The sequence below is a fragment of the Eretmochelys imbricata genome, chromosome 1 (genome assembly GCF_965152235.1).
Source record: "Eretmochelys imbricata isolate rEreImb1 chromosome 1, rEreImb1.hap1, whole genome shotgun sequence".
In the NCBI taxonomy this organism is placed as follows: Eukaryota; Metazoa; Chordata; order Testudines; family Cheloniidae; genus Eretmochelys; species Eretmochelys imbricata.
In genome coordinates this window covers 197,684,860-197,698,472 of record NC_135572.1, presented here as the reverse complement: position 1 = coordinate 197,698,472, position 13,613 = coordinate 197,684,860, and the positions used below count along the sequence as shown (strand labels likewise).

The 13,613-nt window shown below is 45.9% G+C and overlaps 1 protein-coding gene across 5 annotated transcripts in view; it reads left to right on the top strand.

The window, feature by feature from the left end:
• NXPE3 (neurexophilin and PC-esterase domain family member 3) overlaps positions 1–10,005 on the top strand; it is a 28,608-nt gene extending 18,603 nt beyond the window's left edge. For all 5 annotated transcript variants that reach the window (XM_077821254.1, XM_077821269.1, XM_077821277.1 and 2 more), the window contains 2 exons: positions 5,148–5,354; positions 6,885–10,005. In XM_077821254.1, coding sequence (XP_077677380.1) covers positions 5,148–5,354; positions 6,885–7,435 — 758 coding nt within the window. In that variant the 3' untranslated portion in view covers positions 7,436–10,005. The remainder of the gene's footprint in view (positions 1–5,147; positions 5,355–6,884) is intronic.
• The last annotated feature ends 3,608 nt before the right edge of the window (positions 10,006–13,613 follow it).

Below are 13,613 nucleotides of genomic sequence, written 5' to 3'. Positions count from 1 at the left end.
CCTGAATAGATATGTGGGCACAGTTGGCAACGGGCTTTGTTGCAAGGATAGGTTCCTGGGTTAGTGGTTCTGTTGTGTGGTGTGTGGTTGCTGGTGAGTATTTGCTTCAGGTTGGGGGGCTGTCTGTAGGCAAGGACTGGCCTGTCTCCCAAGATCTGTGAGAGTGATGGGTCGTCCTTCAGGATAGGTTGTAGATCCTTGATGATGCGTTGGAGAGGTTTTAGTTGGGGGCTGAAGGTGATGGCTAGTGGCGTTCTGTTATATTCTTTGTTGGGCCTGTCCTGTAGTAGGTGACTACTGGGTACTCTTTTGGCTCTGTCAATCTGTTTCTTCACTTCAGCAGGTGGGTACTGTAGTTGTAAGAACTCTTGATAGAGATCTTGTAGGTGTTTGTCTCTGTCTGAGGGGTTGGAGCAAATGTGGTTGTATCGTAGAGCTTGGCTGTAGACAATGGATCGTGTGGTGTTGTCTGGATGAAAGCTGGAGGCAAGTAGGTAGGAATAGCAGTCAGTAGGTTTCCGGTATAGGGTGGTGTTTATGTGACCATCGCTTAGTAGCACGGTAGTGTCCAGGAAGTGGATCTCTTGTGTGGACTGGTCCAGGCTGAGGTTGATGGTGGGATGGAAATTGTTGAAATCATGGTGGAATTCCTCAAGGGCTTCTTTTCCATGGGTCCAGATGATGAAGAAGTCATCAATGTAGTGCAAGTAGAGTAGGGGCATTAGGGGACGAGAGCTGAGGAAGCGTTGTTCTAAGTCAGCCATAAAAGTGTTGGCATACTGTGGGGCCATGCGGATACCCATAGCAGTGCCGCTGATTTGAGGGTATACATTGTCCCCAAATGTGAAATAGTTATGGGTGAGGACAAAGTCACAAAGTTCAGCCACCAACTAAAACCTCTCCAATGCATCATCCAACCTATCCTGAAGGACGACCCATCACTCTCACAGATCTTGGGAGACAGGCCAGTACTTGCTTACAGACAGCCCCCCAACCTGAAGCAAATACTCACCGGCAACCACACACCACACAACAAAACCACTAACCCAGGAACCTATCCTTGCAACAAAGCCCGTTGCCAACTGTGCCCACATACCTATTCAGGGGACACCATCATAGGGCCTAATCACATCAGCCACACTATCAGAGGCTCGTTCACCTGCACATCTACCAATGAGATATAGGCCATCATGTGCCAGCAATGCCCATCTGCCATGTACATTGGTCAAACTGGACAGTCTCTACATAAAAGAATGAATGGACACAAATCAGACGTCAAGAATTATAATATTCAAAAACCAGTCAGAGAACACTTCAATCTCTTTGGTCACTCGATTACAGACCTAAAGGTTGCAATTCTTCAACAAAAAAACTTCAAAAACAGACTCCAACGAGAGTCTGCTGAATTGGAATTAATTTGCAAACTGGATACAATTAACTTAGGCTTGAATAGAGACTGGGAGTGGATGGATCATTACACAAAGTAAAACTATTTTCCCCATGTTTATTCCCCCCCCTCCACCCCTCAGACGTTCTTGTCAACTGATGGAAATGGCCCACCTTGATTGTCACTACAAAAGGTTCCCCCTCTCCCCTCCCTGCTCTCCTGCTGGTAATTTCTCACCTTAAGTGATCATTCTCGTTACCGTCTGTATGGTAACACCCATTGTTTCATGTTCTCTATGTATATAAATCTCCCCACTGTATTTTCCACTGAATGCATCTGATGAAGTGAGCTGTAGCTCACGAAAGCTTATGCTCAAATAAATTGGTTAGTCTCTAAGGTGCCACAAGTGCTCCTTTTCTTAAAGCAGTATAACAGTCCTACCATGGTTTCAGAGTAGCAGCCGTTTTAGTCTGTGTTTGCAAAAAGAACAGGAGTACTTGTGGCACCTTAGAGACTAACCAATTTATTTGAGCATAAGTTTTCGTGAGCTACAGCTCACTTCATCGGATGCATTCAGTGGAAAATACAGTGGGGAGATTTATATACATAGAGAACATAAAACAATGCGTGTTACCATACACACTGTAACCAGAACGATCACTTAGGTGAGACCGTCTATCTTGGCACACAGGCAAGCTGGAATTTTGTGATTGATGGTAGCTTACACCAAAAATCAAATCAGTAATCTGGTTACTCCTAGTCCCAAAGGACCAGTCGTTTACCCAAGCTCAGCTGTATTTAGATTTCAGAGTAACAGCCGTGTTAGTCTGTATTCGTTTACTCTGAATTCGCAAAAAGAAAGGGAGTCCTTGTGGCACCTTAGAGACTAACCAATTTATTTGATCATGAGCTTTCGTGAGCTACAGCTCACTTCATCAGATGCATCATCAGATGCTGTAGCTCACGAAAGCTCATGCTCAAATAAATTGGTTAGTCTCTAAGGTGCCACAAGGACTCCTTTTCTTTTTGTATTTAGATTGTAAGCCAAGGACAACACTTGTAGCCACCCCTGTAATAAACTCACCAAAGGCTTATTACTAGGCAAAAGCATATAAGAGTTATTTACATGATTAAAGCAGATAAATTTACGCACACAAATGACTTAATCTTAGATTTCAAAAGATAATAGAAACTTCTCTCATAAGCAAACTCTCTGTGTCCTTTTGGGCTAACCCAAGCTAAACACTTGGGGACTACTTGCTTAAGCTTAGAAATCCTCACCCCTCAGAGTTCAAGCAGCTTAGGAATAACAATTTCTCCTTAACAGGCATTTTTATTTCCTTCCTCCAGCATTCAAGCTGTGATGGGATGTGGGCTTGTTGCATGTACCCTCTTCAGGGGTGTGGGGAAGCAAGCTGCAAAGTCGTTTGTCCACAATGTTTCGCTGATGTCTGTAGACCATCTTTTGTCAGGGAGAAGATAACTCCTCTTGTGGTGAACTAGAATTTCAAACTTGGTAATGCTCCTCCTCCGACTAATTTTATAGTCTTAGGCTATGTCTACACTATGCAGCTTTTAGTGACAGGACTGTGCTGCTAGCCATGCCGCTAAATGACGTGCAGTGTAGCTGCTGTTTGTCGGCAGGAGAGAGCTCTCCTGCCGACGACAAAATGCCATCCCCAACGAGCGGCAGCAGCTTTGTCGGCAGGAGAGCACTCTTGCTGACAAAGTGCTGTTCACACCAGCACTTTTCATGAGTAACACTTTTGTTGTTTGGGGGGGGTGTTTTTTAGCACACCTGAACAACAAAAGTTTTGCCGACTAAGTTTCGGTGTAGACAAAGCCTTAGCAAACATTTTTATAGTTCTAGAGCCAACATTTCAATGTTACTTCATAACATGCAGATATTACAATTAATTGCAATACATGCAGCATCCCACACTCTCACACAGGTAAACCAGATTGGTTTCCACCTATATGTTTGTCAGTATTCAGTGACACCTAGGGGCCTAGATATGAGATGGATCCTATAGACAACATTTTCCTTCACTACACAATCTTGATTCATCTGGAAGTATAGTTCATCTTGTGTGCGGACTGAGGCAGGGGTCCTGTGGAAAGAATACTATGTGATCATGTAATTAAAGACTGCAACATAATGCATGCATACATGAGGGCTGAATTAACATTGCCCTTGCAACTTTAAGGTCGCATGGGCAACTTTACCTTTGGTATTTCCTAACTTTTGAGTGCTTGACTTTGCAACTTAAATGTTGTTTTAACAGTTTTTATATGTAACTTCCTAGTTTTTTGGAAAAAACAAACTGAAAAAACAGTACTATCATGTGGCATAATATTGACACCCACATGGGTCCTCAAGGGTTGGAACCTTCTGTCCACTGCAGAAGTGACCTCTGCCACTTAAGCTAATGGAGTAACTGACAGCAATATTAGGTTGTCATCCTTTATATGGGCCAGCCATGAAGGTGCTTTGAGGTGAAAGGCAATTGGAATGAATTTGTGATCCAATCTGAGACCTCATATACCAGGTTACAGCACCTCTCAAATTTGGTGTGGCTGGCCAGTAATCTGGGCCTGCTCCTTAGCTGTGTCCCTGCCAGCCACTAGAGGGGGATGAGAGAGAGAGACTTTGCCCAGTGGGTTTCACAGGTGTTTGCTAACCGCGGAGAAATGGTGAGACAAGGGAATCTTTTGTTCTATTCCACTCTGGAGGGAAGTGTGCTGTAGTGGGCACAGACCTTTCTGCCCTTGTTTCCCCCCCCTCCAACCTTGACCCTGTTTGCTCCTGTTCCCTTCAGTCTCTCCTTGCCCCAGTCCCAGGCGCCTTGCCCAGCCAGTTCCAATCTGTCGCTCCTTCCCCATCCTAGCAGCTCCTTGTCCCAGTCTCCCAGTCTTCTTTGTTTTTGAGTTAGGCTGCTTCCTTCTCCATGCTAACTGGGAGCCAGCAGGTGGACCTCTGAGACCACAGGAGAGACAGGTTCCTGCCCTCGGTTCTGATGCTTGGTACCACAGCAATCCACAACAGCTGGGAGGAGCAATTGCAGCTCCATCCCTGCAGCCCCGGGATGGGGCATGCTCAGCGAGGAATGGTATCTTAGGAGAATTTAGCTGCCAAACTCAAACAAGTCTCTACTGCACATGTGCAAATTTGAGATTTTTCAAAGGCTTATAACTTGGCCAATTTTGGTCTGATGATTTTTCATGGCACATCCCTGACAAAGATAACCTCCCCTCATCCAGATTTCAGTTCCTTTCTCTAAGGCATGGAGATTCTAGAGCTTATCAACTAAATGATTGTAAGATTTTTTTTTTTTTTTTTTAAACCTGGGAGAAACTATTCTTCCCTAATCTTGGTCTCAGAAATAGCTGAACCATTTTTGCTGAAACATTTTAAAAAAAAAAAATCCATCCTCAGGCAGACAGCTTGCATGGAACGTTTCACCCTGAACCGTTAAAGGAGGGCAAAGTTACAAGAAATTTACAATGGGGCCTTTTAACGTGAAGTATGCTTAAGTAACCTTAACTGTTGGTGAAGCTGGTAGAGATGTCTGTAACTGTCTTTTGTTGTAGAAGGAGGAAAAAATGTGTTACATTGGGGTGTTTAATCAGTTTGTTTTGTCATGCTGCTTTGCGTTAGGATAAGGGTTGATGCTTTTGCTTGGTTGGATATACTTCCATGAAAATTATCGAGATTATTTTTATAATTGTGTATTAATTTGGAATCATTTTCTTCTTCCAGAATCAGCAAATCTGGACAGATCTCAAGGCCCAGATATTTTCCCTTTGGGTTACTATTACCAAGACGAGTGGAGGCCAAGAACACGTTGGATCCGTCATTTTAACAAGACAGCTGATATAAGCAAATGCTTACAAGGAAAAGTAGTCCACTTGTTTGGAGATTCTACAATAAGACAGTGGTTTGAATATCTGACCACGTTTGTTCCAGGTTGGTTATTTTCTTGCTTTGTGCCGATTTGCTTTCAAAAAGTCTTTACGTCTCTCACTCCATAGTGATTTTATATCCTAATATCAAAATAATGGAAGAAATAAAGAGGGATGGAGGGCAAATGGATTTTCAATAAATAGTCATTGACAGGATGAGTCATCCAAATTCCTTAGTAAAGATTGGAAATATATGGGACCAAATCCCAGTGAACAAATATATATGCAATACACCAGAGGTGGACAAACTATGACCTGCGGGCCAGATGTGCCTGCCCAGCCCTGGAGCTTCTGGCCCAGGAGGCTAGCCCCCGGCCCCTCCCCCGCTGTCATGCAGAGCAGCGCAGCAGCGTGTCTGGCTCCAGCCGGGCGGTGCAACAGCCAGATATGTTGCTTTGAGTGGCATGGTAAGGGGGCCAGGGGTTTGAATAAGGGGCAGGAGGTACCGGGGGGGCAGTCAAGGGATGGGGTGGTTGGATGGGGCGGAGGTTGGGGGGGGCAGTCAGGGGACGGAGAACAGGGGGTGGTTGGCTGGGGAAGAGGTTCTGGGGGGAGGCAGTCAGGGAACAGGGAGCGGGAAGGGTTAGATGGGGTGGTTAGGGGTGGGGGTCCCGGGAGGGGGCGGTCAGGGGACAAGGAGCAGGGGTGGTTGCATGGGTCGGGGGTTTTGAGCGGGGCAGGCAGGGGGCGGGAAGTGGGAGGGGGCGGATAGGGGCGGGGCCAGGCTGTTTGGGGATGTGGCCCTTGGGCCAAAAAGTTTGCCTACTCCTGCAATACACCCTCAAAACCGGCACCATGGAGTGTGTTCTGCTTACATCTATCAAGACCATTTCTATTACTTTGAGATAAGCGAGCATGTTAATATACAACCACCAGGGGGCATGATGTAGCTTCTATAAGACATGGTAGCAATTGCAATGTCCCAGTAATGTAACTTTTTCAATTATTGTGTGTCAGTGTTGGACTCTTCCTTCTTTCATTTCACTCAGAATTTTGACCTTCCTTATTAGATGGCATAATTTAACAGCCAGTAATTGAATTAACCATCATAACTGCATAAAGGAATCAATTTTATTTAGATAAAGGGTGGAAATCATTTTAATACAGTTGACGTAGCTCCTGAAGTGATAATTAAATTAAATGGAGGTTAAAAGTTGGCAGAGAAGGCTTTCTGCTGGCACTTTATACGGCAGGGTATTTATGATGGAAAGAATCTGCTCAGAAAATCCCTTTATTTGTAAGGTGGTGGGGGAAAAACAATTTATCTGAAGTCAATCAAAGATATAGCTTTTCATTGATAGCATTTCAGCTTTAGAGAGATGCCAATCTTAGTGGGTATATGTTTCGGTGCTCAGGTCGCAAAACATCGGAGTTCAGAAAGTGTACCATGTGCTTATTCATCTGTGTTTTTTAACTGCATTTAGTATTCTATTCAAACACTCTTTTCTAGCACCAGAACTTTCATACTGTCCAAATTATTTATGGATAGTAAAAGATGGCAAGTGAGGAAACCTTTCTTCTTCTTGTGTTTCAGATCTAGTGGAATTTAACCTTGGGAGTCCTAAAAACGTGGGTCCTTTCCTGTCCGTGGACGTGAAGCACAATGTCCTGCTGAAGTTCCGCTGTCATGGGCCACCCATTCGCTTTACCACTGTCTTCAGTAGCGAGCTACGCTACATTGCCAATGAGCTGAATGGCATTGTAGGCGGAAGAAACACCGTGATAGCCATCACCGTATGGTCCCACTTCAGCACCTTCCCTGTGGAGGTGTACATCCGGAGACTGAGGAACATTCGCAGGTCCATAATTCAGCTGCTCGATCGCAGCCCCAAAACTCTAGTGGTCATCAGAACAGCCAATGTTCAGGAACTTGGCCCAGAAGTGAGTCTCTTCAACAGTGACTGGTATTCCTTTCAGCTTGACACAGTCATGAGGAAGATGTTCTCAGGGATTGCTGTGTTCTTTGTGGATGCCTGGGAGATGTCTCTGGCCCATTACTTGCCACACAACTTGCACCCACAGGACATCATTGTTAAGAATCAGATAGACGCATTCCTGTCTTTCGTTTGTCCTTCAGAAACGTAGCACAATTGGTGGAGAGGAGCCCTGTGAGAGAGAGAGAGAGATAGATAGTGTTTTGCTGCAGCATAACCAAGTCATTCTCTGTCAGAGCTATAAAATGAAGCTACATGAAAACTGTATGGTTCCTGTTCCCATATGTGATCTCAGTTGCTTGGCCATGAAGACAGATGACTGTGAGGAGGAATGGACTAATTCTGACCACTTTTATATCTTCCTGTAGGGATGGTTCCTCTTAACCTTGTAATTTGTCTCAGATTACTAGGGTGCTCCTTAAATCAAAACTACAAGACTCACTACAGAAGTACTTAAATTATTAGCTTTATTAATTGTCTGTCTGCACTGCATGATTATTCATACAGCACTGATTCAGTTCCCAAAGTCCTTTCTTACTATCCAGAGTACTGTGTGAAACCTGGGAAGGATTGTTTGGGAACAGCGTTTTCTTTGGTTGTTCCAAGGTTGTATTGGGTATTTGGAACAACCAAAGACGTTTCATATTGTGCTTCTTTGATTGAAGTAATCTGGGGATACCTCTTCCAAAGTCCTAATCAGGAATCTAAAGGGGATGTCCTAAAACCACTAGATCAGTCCAGGAAGCACAACCTAAAAAGCCTGCAGAATTATCAGAATATTTATTGGATGTGTCGGCACTGATGTTAATCAACCAGCATGTTAATCAGTCATCCACAATGTTTACAGAATGGCTTCTAAATAATACAAATAGCCAGCACTAGTTGTAGGTAGTTTCTTCTTCAGCAGCAACAACAAATTTGCAATAACTCATTGGAATGTTTCCTTACATTTACAGTTCATAGATCATAGAATCATAGAATATCAGGGTTGGAAGGGACCTCAGGAGGTCATCTAGTCCAACCCCCTGCTCAAAGCAGGACCAATCCCCAATTTTTGCCCTAGATTCCTAAATGGCCCCCTCAAGGATTGAACTCACAACCCTGAGTTTAGCAGGCCAATGCTCAAACCAGTGAGCTAAAAGTTTTCTCCTCCTGTCATGTGCTCACTCTGTTTTAGTACTTCACTGCTGCTTATGGGACCCGGCTTCTGTTTATATTAAGGAATATATTTGTTTTGAGGGGTAGGAACACACACAATTACATGGACTTCACAAACGGCTAAGGTGGGGGAGAGAGTCAAATTTTGAGCCTACGACTCTTGACAGCGTCACTATAAATTCTTGCTCTGACTGATCTTTGTTCTTCCACTTTTAGGTTGGGCATTCTTTGCACCATTTTCATTATTATTATTGATTATTCATACAGCACTGATTCAGTTCCCAAATCCCAGACCTGCCAAATCTGCCAGCTATATGGGGTACAAAATACCTTCAGTGTTGCCCTGTGTAATTGGTAAATCCCACCTGAATTTCCAATGTTAAGCTGAAAATTTATTGCTGAGTGGCCCTTTTAGAGAAAGGGTTAATAGATTTGCACATTGCACTTTCTGTTTTGACTGGATCTGGTTACAGTGTAAGTCACACTTTGATTTATTGGCTTGATGAAGTTCAATTCCCAGATTAAACACTAACAATGAGATCTTCAGAAGGCTGCTCCCATTGAAACCAATGGAAATTCTACCATTGACTTCAGTGGGAACAGAGCATTGCCATCTTTCTCTCTTTGTAGCCCTTCTGTTTCTCTGCCACAGTCTTGCTCCCCTGTCGCTGTGCAACAGGTGTGAGCAGAGTCCTAAGTTTTTTTTCCCCCAATTTTAAAAGTTCTAGCCTTCCCATTGGCTCTTTTGGTCAGGTGCCCACTCCCTTTCCTTTACCTGGGGGACTTTTTAACCTTTTACAAGTTAAGCAAGTAGAGAACAGCTACCAAGAGGAATTTTACAGTCAAGTGGCTGACTGGGTGCCCATCAAAGGGAGCTACCGCCCCCCCCCGGCCCCCGCACACACTTCATTTATCACAAATGTATACATGTGTACCATAACCATTGAATTGTCAGATAACTGACCTACGCCATGGCAGCTTAACTTGAGCCTTTGTTGGTGTGGTTTTTTCTCTTGTATCAGACATAAGTATGTGCAAACCAGCAAAGAGGAGCATCTGCCCCTTTGCAAGATGTTGTGGTGACACAGATAGTTTTGGTTTGGGAGCAACAGTAATTGGAAAAACTAAATCCCTTTATGGGTCCAGTATGCAATTGTTCCTATTTTAGCAGTTTCAAAAGGGGGTGAAAGACTGCCACAAGGGGTATTTTTGCTTTTTAAAAATCTAATTGAAATTGGTTTCAATCACATTTATGACCAACTTCTTTTAAGTCATGAATTTTAAAATAAGAAAGTTGCCAGTTTACTCAAGTTAAGGACCAATATTTCATTACTTTGGGAAGGGGATTGACAGGAAAGGAAAAATAAACTGGAGTTTCCAGTGTTCAACATTTTTAACAGTGGTCACATTATACTTCTAAATCAGTAAAATTTAATTGCAATGCTGTTTTCATCTGTATAGTTGTCAATGATCTCACCTGTTGTATATTGACGTAGCTATAGCAGTGGTGGGCAAATTTTTTGGGCCGAGGGCCACATCTGGGTGGGGAAATTGTATGCAGGGCCGGAGCAGGGGGTTGGGGTGCGGGATGTGGGAGGGGGTGGAGTGTGCAGGAACGGGCTCAGGGCAAGGGATTGGGGCAGAGTGGCGGTGTAAGGGGACTCAGGGAAGGGGGTTGAGGCGCAGGAGGGGTGCGGAGTGCAGGAGGGGGCTCAAGGCAGGGGTGTAGGAGAGGTGCGGACTGCAGGAGGGAGCTCAGGGCGCAGGGGTTGGAGTGCAGGAGCAGTGCGGGGTGTGGCAGGGGGCTCAGGGCAGGGGGTTGGGGTGCACAGGAGTGCAGCAGGGAGCTCAGGGCAGGGGATTGGGGTACAGGAGTGGTGCAGGGTGTGGCAGGGGGCTCAGGGCAGGGGGTTGGGATGCACGGGTGTGCGGGGTGCGGCGGGGGCTCAGGGCAGGGAGTTGGGGTGTATGGGAGTGCAGCAGGGAGCTCAGAGCAGGGGGTTGGGGTACAGGAGGGGTGCGAGGTGCAGGCAGGGAGTTGGGGGGTGGGGTGCAAGAGGGGTTCGGGCTCCAGCCCAGCACGGCTGCTTACCTAAAGCGGTGCCGGGGTGGCAGCGGCATGCACCGGGGCCGGGTCAGGCTCCCTGCCTGCCCTGGCCCCACGCCGCGCCACTCCGGGAAGCAGCCAGACCTACGTCCCTGCATGGCCCCTGGGGAAGGGGGGGGCACAAGGCTCCATGCACTGCCCTTGCCACATCTCCAGGTACCTCCCCCGCAGCTCCCATTGGCCGCGGATCCGGCTTGCGGGCCGTAGTTTGGCCACCCCTGATCTACAGAATCACAACAATAAGTAATAAAATATTTTTAAATCAATTACTTCATGGTTTCTGTCGTTATGAGCTAAATAAACTGCTTTAAGGTTTGAGAAGTGGTTATATAAACTTCCTGATAAAATTTTAAATGGCTACAATCTTATCTTCTAGCCCCTTAACACTCACCTCTATCATGCCAACAAAACCCAGCCTGCTGATAATGGCTAGCCAAGTGAGAAGCTGTGACTATTTCTCTTTCCCCTATTTGCCTACTCCCTGCCCATAACCGGAACAAAAAATACAATACATAGCTGAGACAATTCTTCACCATTCTTGTGCTTGTGTGTATTATTCTCATCCCTGATCTATTTACATCTTTAAATTGTAAACCCTTTGGGGCAGGCACTGTTTTTTTTTTTTAATACCGTTTCCCACACCCTAAACCCTAATCCCGATTGTAAATATCTAAAAATAACAGGGATTTTTAATGAAAAATACCTAGCACTTTCATGGTGGTCTTCAGCTGAAGATTTCAAAATGCTTTACAAAAGGTGGGTAAGAATCATTTCCCCCAAGTTCCAGACAAGGAGATGGAGGCACAGTGGCGTTAAGTTATTTGCTGCTGCTCAAGGTCATACAGTGAGTCAGTGGCAAATGGTTCTAGAACGCTGGTCTCCTCACACTTATTTCAGCTGAGGCTGTTTTTTGGAACCTGTGGTGAAAAAGTCTAGTTGAAATTTTTTGACCAAGAAAAAGGGAAAAATCTGAAAACTTTCTCGTTCTTTGTCAAGTAATGACCCTATGGGCACACCATTTCAGGTGTGCTTGTACCTTGTGTACCTTTGAGTGGAGACTTTTAGTAACAGTGTCTGTTTGACCTGTGCACACGTCCTACACATCCTTGTGCCCTGCAAAACTGAACTTGATAAATTTATGGAGGGGATGGTATGATGAGACTGCCTACAGTGGCATGTAGCTGATCTGTGACTGCTAGCAACCAGTATCTCCAATGGCTGGAGATGGGACACTAGATGGAGAGGGTTCTGAGTTACTACAGAGAGAATTATTTTCTAGATGTCTGGCTCATGGGACTTGCCCACATGCTCAGCTCTAACTGATCGCCATATTTGGGGTCGGGAAGGAATTTCTGCCAAACTGACCTGGGGGGAGACCCTGGAGGTTTTTCACCTTCCTCTGCAGTATGGGACATGAGTCACTTGCAGGTTTAAACTAGTGTAAATGGTGGATTCTCTGTAACTTTGAAGTCTTTAAATCATGATTTGAAAATTTGAGTAACTCAGCCAGAGATGGGGGTGGGGGGGTGTGTCCATTATAGGAGCGGGTGCGGGAGGTTCTGTGGCCTGCAATGTGCATGAGGTCAGACTAGATGATCACGATAGTCCCTTCTGCCCTCAAAGTCTATGAATCTATGTATAGAGCTGCATGGACAAACTGCTCTCAGTTCCTTCTCTATGGCCTTTCTTTTAGTTTAATTATCCTCTTCTTTGTTCTATAAAATAAATTAAATAAAACAGTTTGTTTTACAATCTCTTTTCCTCTTACGGAAGCACTTTCCTTTCAAGGTCCCCATTGTTCCAGGGTCTCCAGGCTTCAAAAATTCCCTCTCTTGGCAGAAAGCTATCCTGGTCAGTGATGGGTATTCCCAGTATATCTTCTGCTTGTTGCGGGGGGAGATATATTTCAAGTGTTCCATCTGCTCGGCATTCAAAAGCAGGGCTGGAAAGAATTAAGAAATACAACATAGTCTTTTAATGATGAAGCATTCTCTCCATCTGGTTGCGGATCCAGACCAGGAAACCACCCCTGGGCAATGGTTTCTGAGGGAGCATAGGGCCCCATCAACTTCAGTATGCTCACCTGGATCTACTTGGGAAAGATCCTCAGAGACGACTCATAGAAAGAGGACTCGTTCTCCTCATAAACCATCTACCTCCAAGAAGTTTCCATCTCTTCAAAATAAGACTGCATTGGAGACCTCACATCCTGCTATGGGTACAGTTGAGGCTCCAGGCTCCATTGGTACTAACCCGGTGCCCAGGGAGCCGAGCTGCTCTAAGAACAAGGGCATCAGACATGCTTCTGTACCAAGACCCTCTGTACCCCAGAAACAGAACACTGCAGCAAGGGAGTCTAAGAACTCCACTTCTAAGGGGGCAGTACCTACAACTCCTTTAGTACCCTCTGTACCTAAGCCAAACAGCAAGACACCCTCAGTACCAGCAAGACACCATGCTTCTCATGTGATCTTGGCTCTTTCCAAGACATCCTCATCAGTAGAATCATAGAAATGTAGGACTCAGAGACATCAGTAGGTTACCTAATCCAGTCTCCTGCACCGAGGCAGGGCTAAGTATTCTAGACCAGGGGCAGGCAAACTTATTGGCCTGAGGGCTGCATCGGGTTTCGGAAATTGTATGGAGGGCTGGTTAGGGGAGGCTGTGCCTCCCCAAACAGCCAGGCGTGGCCCAGCCCCTGCCCCCCTGTTTCTCGCCCCCTGATGGCCCCGCCCCGGGACTCCTGCCCTATCCAACCCCCCTGTTTCCTGACTGCCCCCTGCTTCCTAACCCCTCCTCTCCTTCCTGACTGGCTCCCCCGGGACCCCTGCCCCATCCATCCCCCCTGTTCCCTGCCCTCTGACCACCCCCCCAACTCACCTGCTCTCTATCCAACCCCCCCTGCTCCCTGCCCCCTTACCACGCTGCCTGGAGCACTGGTGGCTGACGGCACTACAGCTGCGAGGCCCAGAGCACCAGGACAGGCAGACACACTGCCCGGCTGGAGCCAGCCGCGCACCACAGAGCACCAGGTCAGGCCGGGCTCTGCAGCTGCGCTGCCTCA